At 39.4% G+C, this 17,323-nt stretch overlaps 1 protein-coding gene across 1 annotated transcript in view; it reads left to right on the forward strand.

The window, feature by feature from the left end:
* The window catches only part of LOC103125571 (laminin subunit alpha-3), a 77,796-nt gene that overhangs the window by 30,549 nt on the left and 29,924 nt on the right, over positions 1 to 17,323 (forward strand). Inside the window, exons 12-22 of the mRNA XM_060184847.1 lie at positions 139 to 255; positions 1,237 to 1,391; positions 1,653 to 1,794; positions 4,721 to 4,823; positions 8,557 to 8,673; positions 8,760 to 8,939; positions 9,651 to 9,793; positions 13,208 to 13,378; positions 14,814 to 14,965; positions 15,125 to 15,287; positions 16,608 to 16,741. Coding sequence (XP_060040830.1) covers positions 139 to 255; positions 1,237 to 1,391; positions 1,653 to 1,794; positions 4,721 to 4,823; positions 8,557 to 8,673; positions 8,760 to 8,939; positions 9,651 to 9,793; positions 13,208 to 13,378; positions 14,814 to 14,965; positions 15,125 to 15,287; positions 16,608 to 16,741 — 1,577 coding nt within the window. The remainder of the gene's footprint in view (positions 1 to 138; positions 256 to 1,236; positions 1,392 to 1,652; positions 1,795 to 4,720; positions 4,824 to 8,556; positions 8,674 to 8,759; positions 8,940 to 9,650; positions 9,794 to 13,207; positions 13,379 to 14,813; positions 14,966 to 15,124; positions 15,288 to 16,607; positions 16,742 to 17,323) is intronic.

Below are 17,323 nucleotides of genomic sequence, written 5' to 3' on the forward strand. Positions count from 1 at the left end.
GACCTTATAGTCACCAAGAGTCTTTAGATTCACAGAAACCTTCTAACTCATGTACTGCTGTCCAGTAAGCATGTCTGTACCTTCTGATAGTATGTCATGTGGGTAAAACAGATATTCTTTTTTTTTTATTCACTCCAGAAAAAAGTTAAAGAAATGAATGCTCTCCAGAATGAGTTCACCAAGTATCTCACCACTTCAGACTCTTCCTTACTGCAAGTCAGCTCTTTGCTGCAGCTGATGGGAGAAAGCCATGAGGTAGAGACAAAACTTGTTCTCTGAAAAATCAAAACCACTTGAAATTATGTTGGGAGAAACTATGAGATGAGATGACCTATTTTCCCTCCACATATGCCTTTTCAAAAGAAAGAAATATAACAAAATGCTAACAGTGATACTTCCCTGTGGGTGGAGGGTGAATGTATCCTTTTTTAAAAAAATGTTTTATATTTATTTATTTTCCCTTTTGTTGCCCTTGCTTTTTATTGTTGTTGTAGTTATTGTTGTTGTTATTGCTGTCATTGTTGTTAGATAGGACAGAGAGAAATGGAGAGAGGAGGGGAAGACAGAGAGGGAGAGAGAAAGATAGACACCTGCAAACCTGCTTCACCGCCTGTGAAGCAACCCCCCTGCAGGTGAGGAGCTGGGGGCTGGAACCTGGATGCTTACACCAGACATTGTGCTTTGTGCCACATGCACTTAACCCTCTGCTACTGTCTACTCCTGCTGTATCCTTTTTACCTACTTTTCCTACAGTGGGCATGTATTAATTTTGTGGTACCAAAAGAAATTTTAAGGTCTTGTTTAAGATATCAAGCATACATTCATTAACAGAAGTCATTTTGGACTGATAAGGAATGACAGTATTTCTCAGTATCCCAGTGAACATGAAAATATCTGATGAATCCTTTTTCTTTTTTTTCTTTTCTTTTTTTATGAATGTTTTTTGTAAATCATGAAGTGTTTTAGCTTAGTATAGCTATATGCTGGTGATACCAATATATCTTTATAACATTTATCAAAAAATCTCCAAATTGGTGGCATAACTTGGGAGATGTTCTCAGTGTCACTATTCAAAATAGCTGAAGATTAATTTGCATGGTGAGTGGGCTCAGAAAACTGCTCATTTGATGACCCCTGGAAATGTGGTCATTTATGACAGAATTAAATATATATATATATATAACATGTGCTTTCTCCCAATGTACACGGCTTCTTTTTACCTGGAAATTAAAACAGAAATATGAGAAATTAGCTGCCACTTTAAATGAAGCACGACGTGAACTAAGTGATAAAGTGAGAGAACTTTCCAAATCTGCTAGCAAGACTTCCCTTGTGGTGGAGGCAGAAAATCGTGCCCAGGACTTGCAAAAGCTGGCAAAGCAGCTGGAAGAGTGAGTGGGCCCCAGCACCTAGCTGCGTGCTGCTGGAGTCATTTGTAAACTTCCATGGGTGGCTGGATGGGATCCCCAGAACTGGATGAAGGGCAGCATGTGTGCAGACCTGATGGGGAGCAGTGGGGGCTGGCTCTTGGGGGCAGAACTGCAGAGTTTGCATTTTCAGGCCTCTACTTGTCCTAAGAACCAGGGTGCCTTAGGGGGCCTTAGCTGCTGGCTGGGGAGTGCCCCGGGGCACTTCACTCATCTGTCTTCCAGGATTAAGAGGAATGCCAGTGGAGACGAGCTGGTGCGCTGTGCTCTAGAGGCTGCTACAGCCTATGAAAGCATCCTCAATGCCATCAAGGCCGCTGAAGAGGCGGCGGACAGGGCCAGCAGTGCGTCTGAGTCTGCCTTCCAGGTGGGTACTTGCTTGCACAGTAGACTCTGCTCTGGATATGTGTCATTCATCTATTTACTTGAGTGATTGATGTAGCCCAGTGTAAAAAATTCATTTGCAAAAGCAGATAAAATTACATTGAATGGGAGTCGGGCGGTAGCGCAACGAGTTAAGCGTACATGGCGCAAAGCACAAGGATCCTGAGGATTCCAGTTAGAGCCCCCAGCTCCCCACCTGCAAGGAGGGTTGCTTCACAGGCAGTGAAGTAGGTCTGCAGGTGTCTTTCTCTCCCCCTCTCTGTCTTCCCCTCCTCTCTCCATTTCTCTCTGTCCTATCAACAATGACAACATCAATAACAACAATAACTACAACAATAAAACAACAAGGGCAACAAAAGGGAATAAATAAATAAATAAATATTTTTAAAATTACATTGACTATAGACTCTGATAAATACTTATTGTTGCTTATTACCAAGTATGTTTTCAGACTGTGATTAAGTATAAATGCTTACCAAATAAGAAATTTTTGTTAGTTAGAAAATGGATTCTTCCATACCACCTGATCTTACAGTTGGACATGTCTGCGGAGTCCTGTGGGATCGTATAGGCACCAAATATCACTGTATCCAAAAACAAAGAAGAAAATATTAAATGTCAGTCAAAAAGTTAAGGAATAGGCCTTCTCAAACTGTAAGGAATTTTATGTTCCAAAGATTCACTTGGTTTTGCCTTCAATTATTGTAGAGGGTATTTTACAAGTGACAGTAAGAAAACAAAAGAATTGTCACATAATTTGTGTTAGCTGTGGTGATTATAGCAGTAGTGGCTGTTATGGGGACATACACTTACCATGGTGTGAAATGACACACCAAAAATCTTATAATTTTGTAAAAATGTTAAATAACAAATAAAAAGAAGAAAAAAAGTTTTAAAAATTGTTAAGATGGGTCCACCTCACTAAGTTGTAAGTGACTAACCAAACTCAACTTAAAAAAAATCTTGGGTGGGGGAAATAGAATAATGGTTATGCAAACAGAATCTCATTCCTGAGGCTCCAATGTCCCAGGTTCAATCCCCCACATCACCATAAGCCAGAACTGAGCAGTGCTCTGGTAAGGGAAAAAAAATCTTAACATTAGTTTGCTGTATTATATGTAGTTTGTGGAGTATAATTTTATATCTATCAATCTATATGCATGACTCCCCAGACCCACCACGAAAGTTCTAGTGCCTTTACACCAAAGAGACTCTGCTACCTACCTCCCATACTTACTCCATATCTCTACAGTGACCCCACCCAGAGTTTTCACAGAATCTAAGAGACATTTTCATTATTATCTTTTTTAAAAACTCATTTGTTTTATTTATTTATTTTATACTACATATATGAATAAAGCCACCACAAGTTGTCCTTCACTTCTTATTTCATTTCCAAGTCCACTCATTTTCTCCTGAAAGACACAACATAGTATTCTGATGAGTATTACTGTGTAACTTATTTATACCAGTCCTCTATAACTAAGTTAATTCCATATTTTGACTGTAACTAATAGTCTAACTATACTGTGGGTTCATATATATAATATATATATATAATAGTCTAATTATACTGTGGGTTTATATATCTTTTCATATTAGTGTTTTCACACATATTTTTAATTTTTTATTAGTTATTTAATATTGATTTACAAAATTATGAGAAGGATCCAGGTGGTGGCGCACCTGGTTGAGTGCACATGTTGCAATGTGCAAGGACTCGGGTTCAAGCCGCTGGTCTCCACCTGCAGGGAGGAAGGTTTGCAAGTGGTGAAGTACGCTGCTGTTGTCTTTCTCTCTCCCTATCTCCCTCTGTGCTCTAAATTTTTGGCTGTCTCTATCCAATAAATAAGTAACATTTTTAAAATAAATTAAAAAATAAGATTAAAAAAAAGTTTTGAGAGGGACTGGGCAGTTGCACATCAGGTTAAGCGCACATAGTAGGAAGTGCATGGACCTGCCCAAGGATCCCAGTTTGAGCACCAGGCTCCCCACCTGCAAGGGGTTAGGTTCACAAGCAGTGAACAGGTCTACAGTGTCTATCTTTATCTTCCCCTCTCTACCTCCCCCTTCTCTCTCAATTTCTCTCTGTCCCATTCTATAAGAAATGGCCGCCAGGAGCAGTGGATTTGTACTGCCAGCATTAAGCCCCAGTGATAACCCTGGAGACAAAGAAAAGAAAAGTTATGAGCTAATAGGGCTATAATTCGGTATCATTCCAACCACCAGAGTTCTGTTTGTCCCCAATCCCTCCATGGGAAACTGCAGTAGTTCTCCCAAGGTTACAGATACGGGTTGACTCTTATTTCTAAAGTGTTTTCATATCTTTCAGATAAATGTCTAGGAGTGATAATGCAGGTTTGTAAGATTTTTCCATTTTTATTTTTTAAAGACTCTCCATACAGTTTCCCTTAAGGGCTGCCCCAGCCAAATTATACTTTTTTAAATTTTAATTAATTAATTATTGAATGATTATTTACAAGATTATAAGATAATAGAGGTAATGGGCAGAAAGTAGATAGCATATTGGTTATGCAAACAGACTTTCATGCCTGGGGCTCCAAAGCTCCAGGTTCAAGCCCCTGCACCACCATAAGCCAGAGCTGAACAGTGCTCTGGTAAAAAAAAAAATAAAAATGAAACAAAAAATAAAAAAATAATAAAGGTATTGTTCCACACCACTCCCACCACCAAAGTTCTGTGCTATACCACCATTGTTTTCCCAAGGTCTTAGAGATCAGATTACTACAATTTTCCCCCCAAACTGTACTTTTAAAGCAGCAATTTTTCTAAACTTCCTTCTTAATTTAGAACCTCATCCTTCAAAGATTGGGGTAGAGTGAAGGACTGTATTTTATATTTCTTGAGGTGTACCACATGCTTAAGGCTGATAAATACTTTGCTTTCAGACAGTGATAAAGGGAGATCTTGCAAGAAAATCGAAGATCCTGAGTTCTGACAGCAACAAACTATTAAATGAAGCTAAGAGAACACAGAAGCAGCTACAGCAAGGTATTGGTTGGGGAGGGACTGGGATGTAGTCAAAACAACCGGCAGGACCTGTAGGGGGAGCCTTTGAGTACGTGCACTTGAACTTGGCATCTATGCAGACAATACATTGTAAATTAATGGGTTCTTTACAGATCTGATGCTTCAACCCAATATTATGTAATTTATTAAGTGAACTAGAACCTCATGAATAAAAATATATCTTGTGGATTGTATATCTGCTTGGGTAGGGCTTTTTATTTTAATCTTCATGTGACCATGGCACTGGGGACCCATGTAACATAGAGGTGTGCAATGCTTGTTTCTTATTGAAGACCAAGACCAGTAGTTTAGGGTGATAAAGGAAAAAATATATTTTTTTCTAAGTCCTAAAATCTTAGCTGCTGAATATATCAAAAGCCACTACCACTAAGAAGCAAGAGAAGATCTGAGTCCTAACTTTCATCATTGAAAACTTTCTATTTTTATTTATTTATTTATTTATTTAAGAAAGGAGACATTAACAAAACCGTAGGATAGGAGAGGTACAACTCCACACAATTCCCACCACCCAATCTCCATATCCCACCCCCTCCCCGATAGCTTTCCCATTCTCTATCCCTCTGGGAGTATGGACCCAGGGTCATTGTGGGTTGCAGAGAGTGGAAGGTCTGGCTTCTGTAATTGCTTCCCCACTGAACATAGGCATTGACTGGTCCATCTATACTCCCAGTCTGCCTCTCTCTTTCCCTAGTAGAGTGGGGTTCTGGGGAAGCGGAGCTCTAGGACACATTGGTGGGGTCTTCAGTCCAGGGAAGTCTGGTCGGCATCATGCTGGCATCCGGAACCTGGTGGCTGAAAAGAGAGTTAACATACAAAGCCAAACAAATTGTTGAACAATCATGGACCTAAAGGCTGGAATAGTGCAGATGAAGTGTTGGGTGGGGGGTACTCTCTGCAGACTTTGTGTACTTCTGCTTTCAGGTATATATTTTTCCCTGGTTTATGGACACGTGTGAACATATGCTCTATCTCAGGGGACCTGGTCTATATCTAGGTTTGGGGACTTTATTGGGGACTGGAACACCTGGAATGGAATTAGAGAATACTATGAAAGGAAAGGTCTCACCCAAGTGATGAAGCTGAAGGGTTGTCATTCCACACCTGAAGTCTCTGGACACAGTCTGAAGTGAAGCATGCTGGGGTGGCACTCCTTGTATTGATTAGGTTGCGATCAGCGGATGCAATATTATTTGATATGAATTGAGAGCAGTATGCAGGAAAGTGGTCCCCACCCTAAGGTTCCAGGACTGGGGGAAATATAGGCTCTATAGTGGAAATGTGAGGTTCCTGCTGTCTTAGGGTTCAAGAAGACAATGGATAGTTATTGTTATCATCACATTATTTGGTAATTGGGTTAATTTTGAAAAGTCCTTTGTTAGGGTTTGCTGTATAATAACCAGCATCTTGTATATAGCGGTGTCACCAGTTGCTTCTGTTCTCCCTAGTCTAGGCTTTTGAGAGAGTCAACATAGCAAAGACTCAGCCTATGTATTAAAAAGACTCAGTCTGTGTTTTAAAAAGTTCTAGACTTATGATCAATTTTTCCCCTCTCATATTAATTGAACAGTGATTTATATGGCTATACTTTAATAGGAGTGTACATAAACACCACCAAAAGACTGTGTCCCATACCACCCACCCACCCCCACCCCGGGAAGCTGAATGTCCACCCTCCCCCTCACCACAGGGTTTTTACTTTGTTGCCCTACTCTCAATTTAATCAGACCCTGTTTTAGTTTCCCTTTCTGTTCTTCTTTCTCAACTTCTGTTGATGAGTGGGACCATCCCATACTCATCTTTGTCTTTCTGACTTAGTTCACCTAACATAATTCCTCCTAGCTCTGTCCCAGATAGGTCAGATAAGGTGGGTTCATTGTTCTTGATAGCTGCATAGTATTCCATTGTGTATATACCACAGCTTTTTCAGCTACTCATCTGTTGTTGGGCACCTGGGTTGCTTCCAGGCTTTAGCTATTATGAATTGTGCTGCTATGAACATAGGTGTACACATATCTTTTTGATTGGGCATTATGGAATCCTTGGGGTATATCCCCAGGAGAGGAATTACTGGGTCATATGGAAGGTCTATGTCTAGCCTTGTGAGAGTTCTCCAGCCTGCTCTCCACAGAGGCTGGACCAGTTTACATTCCCACCAGCAGTGCAGAAGGGTTCCTCTGTCTCCACAGCCTCTCCAACATTTGTTGCTGCTGTCCTTTTTGATGTATGCCATTCTCACAGGAGTGAAGTGGTATCTTAATGTTGTCTTTATTTGCAACTCACTGACAATCAGTGACCTGGAGCAGTTTTTCATGTGTTTGTTAGCCTTTTGGATCTCCTCTGAAGTTAATGTCTTGTTCATATCCTCTGCCCATTTTTGGATGGGGTCATTTGCTTTTTTAGTGCTAAGTTTGCTGAGCTCTTTGTATATTTTGGTGATTAGTCTCTTGTCTGATGTATGGCATGTGAAGATCTTCTCCCATTCTGTGAGGGGTCTCTTTGTGTGATAGTTTCTTTGGCTGTGCAGAAGCTTTCCAAGTTGATGTAGTCCCATTGGTTTGTTTCTGCTTTAGTCTTCCTTCCAATTGGGTTTGTTTCATCAAAAATGCCCTTGAGGTTTAGGTGGGAAAGTGTTCAACCAATGTTTTCCTCTAGGTATTTGATAGTTTCCGGTCTAAAATCCAGGTCCTTGATCCATTTTTAAAGAACTGAACTATTTAAGTCTCATAAAATTTCCGTATCTTGATGTTACCTGGTCTCTTCAAGTCCTTCATGGCTGAGCAGACATCTGAACTAATGGGCTTCAGTTTCTTCATCTACCAGGGAAATTAGATAGATACCAACTTTATTTAATTTTCATTAAAAAGTAATATATAAAAATTGTTTATTAAAATACACTAGCATACCATTTACTGTTCTGATAGCTTCGAGAATTAAAATTTCCTGGTATGGTATCTGCACAGGTTATAACACTTCGACTAAGAAGTGAGGATCATTGTGTTATTTAATCCAGTCCTGTAATCATTAATTAAATTATAGGTCATCTACTTGTTCTTTAAAATAATCTCTGATAATTTTCCATGACAACACAATAGTAGTTTTATCAGGAATATCCATCTTTTTTATTGAAATCTCCTTAAATGTGACTTTTGGATGTGAACAAAAACAATACATTTCTACTTTTATGTTTCTGTTCTATTGACTGAGGCTCTCAGAAACACTCCTTTTATGTACTCTAATGGAAGAACCATCCTTTCTGCATCATTCATTCATTCTTTCACTTGCTCATTAATACATGTCTTCATTATATTATGCCCCAGACAGTACTAGATATACCCTGGGTCACAGCAGTGTGCAAGACTGATATATTCCTTTCCTTTACTAAGCAGAGACTTTTTAAAAACTCAACATAGCAGAAGTTAAGACTTCTCTTAATTTATGAAACCTCTGTCTTTCTTCATGTTCATTTTCACATAGGCTGTTCCCACAAGAATACAGTGTGCTCTTCGTCTCTATAGTTGATTAACCTGGAGTTTGGGGTCTAGGTGTGTGTAGTGAACAATTCTGGTATGATTCATGAGAAGCAAGGTTTCTCAGTGCTGTGTAGACAGACACTGGATACTTCAGGGGCCATCAATAGCATTGGGAGGGAAAAATGCACAGAGTAATTGCTTCTTGGCATTTCCCTTTATTTTAGAAATAAGCCCGGCTCTCAACAACTTACATCAGACACTGAAAACTGTAACAGTTCAGAAGGAACTGATAGACACCAGTCTCACTGCCATTCACAATGATCTCCATGGGATACAGAGAGGTGGGCATCTCCAAAACCTACTGTATTTGCTTTCTATCATCAGCATTTTAAATACTAACACCACCCTTTTTGGATGTCTATGTCAGATGATATTGATGGTATAATTGATAGTGCAAAAAGCATGGTCAGAAATGCCAACAACATCACAAGTGAAGTTCTGGATGAGCTCAACCCCATTCAGACAGATGTGGAAAGAATTAAAGATACCTATGGGAGTGCACAAAGTGAAGACTTCAACAAAGCCCTCACCGATGCAGATAACTCAGGTATCAGATATTCTTTGGTTAGGATGTAGTATCCATTTTCTCCATTAGTGCATGCTTCAGTTAAGTTCAATTTGCTTGTGAAGTCTGATTTCAGAAGTTAAACTGCTAGAAGACATTTATAATGCATTGGAAGGATTTAGGTCTTCTCTTGGTTAGAAATACCAGGCAAACTTTTGTTGGTTTATTTTTTTTAGTAATACATAAACATTTCTATTGATTTTCCCTTTTTATATATATTTATTTATTCATTCATTCCCATTTGTTGCCCTTGTTTTATTGTTATAGCTATTATTGTTGTTGTTGGACAGGACAGAGAGGAATGGAGAGAGTAAGGGAAGACAGAGAGAGGAGAGAAAGATAGATAACCTGCAGACCTGCTTCACTGATTGTGAAGTGACTCCCCTGCAGGTGGATAGCTGGGGCTTGAACCAGGATCCTTACATCAGTCCTTATGCTTTGTGCTACCTGCGCTTAAACCTCTGCACTACCACCCAATTCCCAAGAAATATGGAAAAATGTAACAAAGAAGAGAGTGGATTTAATAACATACAGTGAAGAATATCATCTATGATATGTTTAGAAAGAGTACTAGATTCTAAGTCACTCTGTCCTACATGTGTGACCTAAACTACCACTCAATTAGTACTTTCAATGACAACAGCCCTTTTTTCCACTCCCAACTATAAACATGTTTTGTAATCTTGCCATCAGTAAGGAGACTAACCAATAAACTGCCTGATCTTCTGAGCAAGATTGAAAGTATCAACCAGCAACTATTGCCACTGGGTAATATCTCTGACAACGTGGACCGCATCCGAGAGCTAATCCAGCAGGCCAGAGATGCTGCGAATAAGGTGGGTATGTCTGCCACCTTCCCAGGCACCAAGGCTAGTTCTCTGATAAGTCACCATGCTCACTGGAAAGGGAAGACACTCATTCACTCAACGATTAGTCATATTTCTTACTATAAGACATTGGTTGCTTGTAACATGAAAAGTGATATCCTGTCATCCTTGAAAAGTATGCATCCCCTTCATTTCATACATGGTCTAGGATGCCTCAGACATGAAGCAGCTTTCTTCACACAGTTTATGCAGGCAGGGAAAAAGTTTTCCTTGGAGTCCCATTTGGTATAATCCTATTGTAGGTTTAAGTAAGGGTTCTGAATCAGCATGTGTTAATAGAATACCTCACAGGGCCTACTCCCTTACAACTAGAAAGTTGTAGGTCTTACCTTACCTAAGGAGGGAAGAATGATTCCCTCAATATGAGCATTGTTTTGCACATAGCCTTACATTCTGTCTTTGCAGAGTGTATTTGAAGAGTATCAAAATCACTGTGTCAGTGTTTCTTGTTTCAACTTGCTATTATTTACTTGAATTCCTGACACTTCTCTCTCACATTTTGTTTTGTTTTCAAATAATGTATGAGAAATGCCTTGAATTTTTTAGCCACCTGACTAGTACAGTATTTGGGAAAAAGGGTTGGAAAGCCAAGTCAAAATATCACTTTCCTAGAGGCATCGTGATCTCCAGACTCAGTAGTATGTCTTTTGGGTCTCAAAATCTTCCCTTTGTTCTAGGAAAGAGAAGTACTCCCACCATAAATCCTTAGCAGGAAAACAAAGCATAACACACAGTGTGGCAGAAACTACCCTTTTTATATCTCATACACGTTTTACCCAAACCAAATGAAAATTAGTGTTTCTTTAGCTCTCGTACTTCTGTATTCAACCCAGGGATTAAGAGCTATTTACCAGGGAATTCTCTCTCTGTCTCTCTGTCTCTGTCTCTGTGTGTGTGTGTGTATGTGTGTGTGTGTGTGTATTACATGTATATATAATTTTTGTTAGTAATTTATAATTTGTTGAGTTTAACCAGAGGATTGCTTAACTCTGATTTACACTGATACTGGGGATTTAACCCATGATCACAGAACCTGAAGCATGAAAATCTTTTTATATAACCGTCTAGCTGTCTCCCTAGCATTTTGGGTTTTTTCCAGAAAACTTTTTGTTATTGATTTATTTCTTCTTTTCTTTATTTTTTTTTAATTTGACACAACAGAGAGAAATTGAGAGAGGAGGGGGAAGGAGAGAGGAAGAGAGACACCTGAAGCGCTGCTTCACCATTTTTGAAACTTCCCATGCCAATCCACAGCCTAGAACTGGTCAAAGAACTTTTGTTAACTAGTCCACTATATACAAGTATAAAATTGACAGTAAATACTTAAAAAGCTTTTAATAATTTGAGTTGCCTTAAGACTCAGACATGGGTCCATGGGCATATATCATGCTTCTTTATTTCATTTTTTCTAATCATTTATTTTTTTCATCTGGTCTTTAGGAGTGTCGGTGCAGGGCAGGTTAGAATGGGAAATGGCCCTTCAATATTGACTTTAAGACTCACTGCTTTAAGGAAAATCCTGGGAGCACTCATTAAACAATGGTCTATTTCAATAGATTCAAGGACACAAAAGCAGGGAGGAGGGGTGCAGGGAGGGATTGAAATGGAAGGACTGAGGGCCCAGTGCCCTGCAATGGACGGGGACAGTTTGATAGTGGTAAGGGCTGCTGGTACCTATTTTGGGGAAATAAGGAAATCCTGTCCCTGTGATAAGTCCTATAAATCATCTTTTCCTCAATCATATAAAATGTAAAAAAAAAAAAAGCATACTGTTTTAGAGAACCTTGGTATATTCATTTTACAAAAAGAGGGCCTCCAATATATATAATCATAATTAGATGTTAATAGGAAAGATTTTCTTAGCATTCATTTAAAAACATTTGATGTATTGTGTATCTGCTAGATACCAGATACCATGCTAAATGTTTCCATACAGGTGCATAAAAACATTGTGTGGTTGCAATAATAATAAAAAAATATTATTGGCACATAGAATTAAATGTACTTCTTAAGATCCTGGAATTATAAGCAGGAAGAACATGATTTATTTTTTTTTTTTCCCCTTTTGTTGCCTTTGTTGTTTTATCATCAGTATTGCTGTTGTTGTTGTTGTTGCTGTCATTGTTGTTGGATAGGACAGAGAGAAATGGAGAGAGGAGGTGAAGACAGAGGGGGAAAGAAAAGATAGACACCTATAGACTTGCTTCACTGCCTGTGAAGCAACCTCCCTGCAGGTGGGGATACGGGGGCTTGAACCGGGATCCTGATGCTGGTCCGTGGACTTTGCACTATGTGTGCACCACCACCTGGCTCCCAAACATGATTTTTTGAATCCTTCTTGGACCTGTATTCTCCCCAGCCACCCACCCCAGAGTCTTTTACTTTTGTGCGATACGCCAATTCCATTTCAGGTTCTACTTGTGTTTTCTTTTCTGATCTTGTTTTTCAACTTCGGCCTGAGAGTGAGATCATCCCATATTCATCCTTCTGTTTCTGACTTATTTCACTCAACATGATTTTTTCAAGGTCCATCCAAGATCGGCTGAAAACGGTGAAGTCACCATTTTTTACAGCTGAGTAGTATTCCATTGTGTATATATACCACAACTTGCTCAGCCACTCATCTGTTGTTGGACACCTGGGTTGCTTCCAGGTTTTGGCTATTGCAAATTGTGCTGCCAAGAACATATGTGTACACAGATCTTTTTGGATGGATATGTTGGGTTCCTTAGGATATATCCCCAGGAGAGGAATTGCAGGATCATAGGGTAGGTCCATTTCTAGCCTTCTGAGAGTTCTCCTGACTGTTCTCCACAGAGGTTGGACCAATTTACATTCCCACCAGCAGTGCATGAGGGTTCCTTTGACCCCACACTCTCTCCGGCATTTGCTGCTGTTACCTTTTCTGATGTATGGCATTCTTACAGGAGTGAAGTGGTATCTCCTTGTCTTTATTTGCATTTCTCTGACAATCAGAGACTTGGAGCATTTTTTCATGTGTTTCTCGGCCTTTTGGATCTCTTCTGTGGTGAATATTCTGTCCATGTCCTCCCCCCATTTTTGGATGGAGTTATTTGTTGTCTTGTTGAGTTTGGCAAGCTCTTCATATATGTTGGTTATTAAACTCTTATCTGATGTATGGCATGTAAAGATTTTTTTATTTTTATTATTACCCAGTGTCTGAATCTGCTTCATGAGTTTCTTGTCCAGGTCTAGGAAACACTCCTTTCTTCCTTACAAAAACTTGGGAAAAATAGATAAATCCTTGAGAAGAGTAGCTACAAAGTCATAGAATACGACCTGAACACACACGAGGCTCCCTTATCGCAGATGCGTTGACACTGTGAGTCTTTTCCCTCTCAGGTTGCTGTCCCAATGAGGTTCAATGGTAAATCTGGAGTTGAAGTCCGGCTGCCTAGTGACCTGGAAGATTTAAAAGGATACACGTCTCTTTCTTTGTTTCTCCAAAGAACTGAGCCAAAAGAAAGTAGGGGAACTGAGAATATGTTTGTGATGTACCTTGGAAATAAAGATGTAAGTAAAGCCTCGGCATTTCTTTTGATTTCCACTCAAAAAGCTGGTTTGTGAGATGCATGACATAATCATCACAGTAGAGAACATTCCACCAACACACCAACAAACACCAGTCAACAGTAGTTCTTCCTCGAAGAATTGCTACTTTGTCCTCTTCCTGTTCAGCAACAGACCCTCCCTATAGTCTAAGGGAGTCTGTGGGGTGAGGGGTTTGGAGTGGGGGGCCTTTGTGAGTGAGAACTGGAGTGAATGAAGCCTCTTCTGCATAAGTATTTAGAACTGCCTTGTGGGACCTATCAGTGATGCACCCGGCTGAGTACATATGCTACTATTCACAAGGACCTGGGTTCAAGCCTCAGTCCCCATCTGTGGGGGAAAGTTTAACAATTACTGAAGCAGTGCTGCAGGTCTCTCTCTCTCTCTCTCACTTTCTCCCTCCTTCTCTCTCTCTCTCTCTCTCCCTCTCTCTCTCCCTCTCTCTTTATCTCTCTCTTTCTCTCTCTCTCTCTTTCTCTCCCTCCTTCCTCCCACCCTCTCCCCTGATCTTTCTTTCCCTTCCACTTAATTTCTCTCTGCCCTATAAAATCTAAAAAAAAGAGAAAGAAAAATAAAACTGCCTCTTAACTGCCCCATTTCTTCATAATTCTAAAATCTTGAAGCCATAAAAATGACTGGTTTTAGCTTACTTCTATAGCCCGATCTTAAAATCTATTCCCTTGAAATTAAGTGTCAGGAAAGGTAATTGCTGATCAAGTTAGCATACAATGGCTGGAAGAAAAATGTCAGCATTATTATTAATTATCCTTTCAGGCTTCTAGGTGTTGGTGCTTTATTTGTAGCTTTCTCTCGTGACATGACATCTTGCTTTGTCATGTGACAAAGTGCATGTTACTTTATTCCTTCAAAAAATCTACCAGCTGGGTAGCACACTCTCCACTTATGATAAACAAAATATTTTGTTTGTTTGTTTGTTTGTTTGTTTTCCCAGAACACTGATCAGCTCTGGCTTATGGTGGTGCAGGGGATTGAACCTGGGACTTCAGAGTCTCAAGCATGACAGTCTCTTTGTATAACCATTATGCTATCTACCCCCACCCCAAAATCTTATTTCTTGAATGCAACTAATATACACTCAAAACATATTAAAGTGATAGATTTCATATTATGTAAACTGTACCACAAAGACAAAAAAATATGTCTGCTTATGTTCTCACATTCTAAGAAGACAGGTACAGAAAAAGATACACAGGCCATTCATTCCAGTAACATATAGGGTGCTAGGTGTTGCAACAGAGATGTGCACATCTCGCTTATTTTGTCTTCCCAAGGCTTGTTGACTAAAAGCCTTTCTTCCTTTGAAATGTACTCTCTCGGGGTGGGAATCTGAGAGCTTCTAATGCACAGAGTGTTCTGAGGTGGCTCTGTATGTTTGCAGGCCTCCAGGGACTACATTGGCATGGCAGTTGTACGTGGCCAGCTCACGTGTATCTACCACCTGGGAGATCACGAGGCTGAACTCCAAGTGGACCAGATCTTGACTGAGAGTGAAACTCAGGAGGCAGTGATGGACCGGGTGAAATTTCAGAGGTGAGTCTGAAAGGCCACTGCTTTGGGCTGATGTGACCTATACTCATCAAATTGCTACTGTGTGTGTTTGGTGCTGAACTCACTTTTAGTTTCTTGGCACTGTTGTCTTTCATTTCTTCATAAACCTTTACACACCTTTATTACTGGATTTTTAAACAGAATTTATCAGTTTGCAAGGCTTAATTACACCAAAAAAGCCACATCCAGTAAGCCAGAAAAGCCCCAGTTCCATGAAATGGATAGTGGAAACAAAAACACACTCCTCAACTTGGATCCTGAAAATGTTGTGTTTTATGTTGGAGGTTACCCAGCAGATTTTCAAGTAAGTATAAATGTGATTTTTACTAAGGGAAAAATCATATTTTTAGTTTGGCCTAATGACTTCATATCTCTGTTTAAATTATTAATTAAATATAAAGTGGATTTGACTATATAGTCTTAAATCCTACACAATATATTAACTTAAACAGCATTGTTATTCTGTTTCATAAGTGAGGAAGCTGAGACAGATAAACTGAAAACTTCCACAAGATGATGCAGATAGTAAATAGCAAAGTCAGGGCATTAGAATTAAGAGGCCACACTTAAAATATATATATATGTGTATGTGTATGTGTATATGTATATGTATTGAGCTTTTTGGTTTCATGAACCAGAGGAAGAGAGAGCAGCACTCTGGCATATATGGTGCTGGGGATTGACTTAAGACCCTAATGCTTACAAATCTAGAACTTTACTTTAAACTTTTACTTTACTGTTAAGCTAACTCCTGGGTTACAAAACGTTTTATATATAAAATGCTTTTTAAAAATTTATTATCTTTTTCTTTTGGATACGACAGAGAGAAGTTAAGAGAGGAGGGGAAGATGGAGAGGGGGAGAGACACCTGCAGTGCTGCATCACCTGCCTGTAGGTGGGGAGCTGGGGGCTCGAACCAGGATCCTTGCACCAGTCCTTGCACTTTGTACTATGTGCGCTTACCCGGTGTGCTACGGCCTGGCCCCCAAATTTTTATTATCTTTATTTATTGAACAGAGGCAGCCCTAAATCAAGAAGGGAGGGGGAGGTAGAGAGGGAAAGAGAGAGAGAGAGAGAGACACCTACAGCCCTGCTTCACCACTTGCAAAGCTTTCCCCCGCAGGTAGTGTCTGGGGGCTCAAACCCAAGTCCTTGCACATTGTAACATGTGCACTCAGCCAGGTGCACCACCACCTGGCCTCTACATTATATATTTTTCAATATTTATTTTTACTTATTTTGTATGAGAGAGCTTCACACAAGACAGGATGAGAAATAAAGCATCCTTCCTGCCTACACATTGCTGGGACAGAATCAGAAGCTTCAGGCAACATGTCCTGTGCTCTGCCAGTTGAGCTGTTTCTCTATTCCCCAGGGTTCACATTTTCACATTCTTTAAAAAAAAAAATAAAGCAACCTATATGTCTAACCCCAGATGAGTGACTAAAGAAGTGATATATATATATATATATATATATATATTATTCAACTATGAAGGGTTCACATTCTTAACCCCCATGGTATATTGATGGTTAAAAGTGACAGGTTGATACTCTTTCTTAGTCTACTGGCTTTTGTCATTTATTCAAATAGTGTAAGTTTTTTTTTTTTTCCAACTTTTCAGCTTCCCAGTAGAATAAGTTATCCTCCATACAAAGGTTGTATTGAATTAGATGACCTCAATGAAAATGTCCTGAGTTTGTACAACTTCAAAGAAACTTTTCATCTCAACACAACTGAAGTGGAGCCTTGTAGAAGGTAAACAAAGCCTAGAAACTAGCATCTGTGGTTTTAGTGCTAAGCTGTGCATAATGATATTTCCAAAGTGGTCAGAAGTTCTTAGGCTTGCTTGCACATAACACTTCCAGACCACCTGTCTACCTCATTTTTATAAGATATTAAATTGATTTATAGTTCTTTTGATGTTGAAAAAAGAATTCTTTCTTATTTTTTGGTGTCTCCTATCACATAATATTCAATATTAGAAGATCTGTTTAGGTACAAGATTATACATTAACAGTCAATGTCAAAGTAGTGATGGTCTATAGGTAGTGGCACCATGACATTTTAGCTACTCTGACACTGATATTGCGTCTTGCTGCCTTGAGTTCCTGACCTTCCCTATAGTTAAAAGAATTTGAAGTATTCTAACATGGGGTAGATTGGATCTTCATTACTCAAAAATAAAATTGTATTTCAAGTTATTAATTTATTTTTTTCAGGACCTTCAACAGCAAGGTCATACACATCTTCCTATGTAGACATTGCCTAAAAGGTTTCGTGAATGTTATCTTTGTTAGCAATAGCTTGATTATGCCAGAGTAGAGGAGCATATTCAGG

The sequence above is a fragment of the Erinaceus europaeus genome, unplaced genomic scaffold, assembly GCF_950295315.1.
Source record: "Erinaceus europaeus unplaced genomic scaffold, mEriEur2.1 scaffold_554, whole genome shotgun sequence".
In the NCBI taxonomy this organism is placed as follows: Eukaryota; Metazoa; Chordata; class Mammalia; order Eulipotyphla; family Erinaceidae; genus Erinaceus; species Erinaceus europaeus.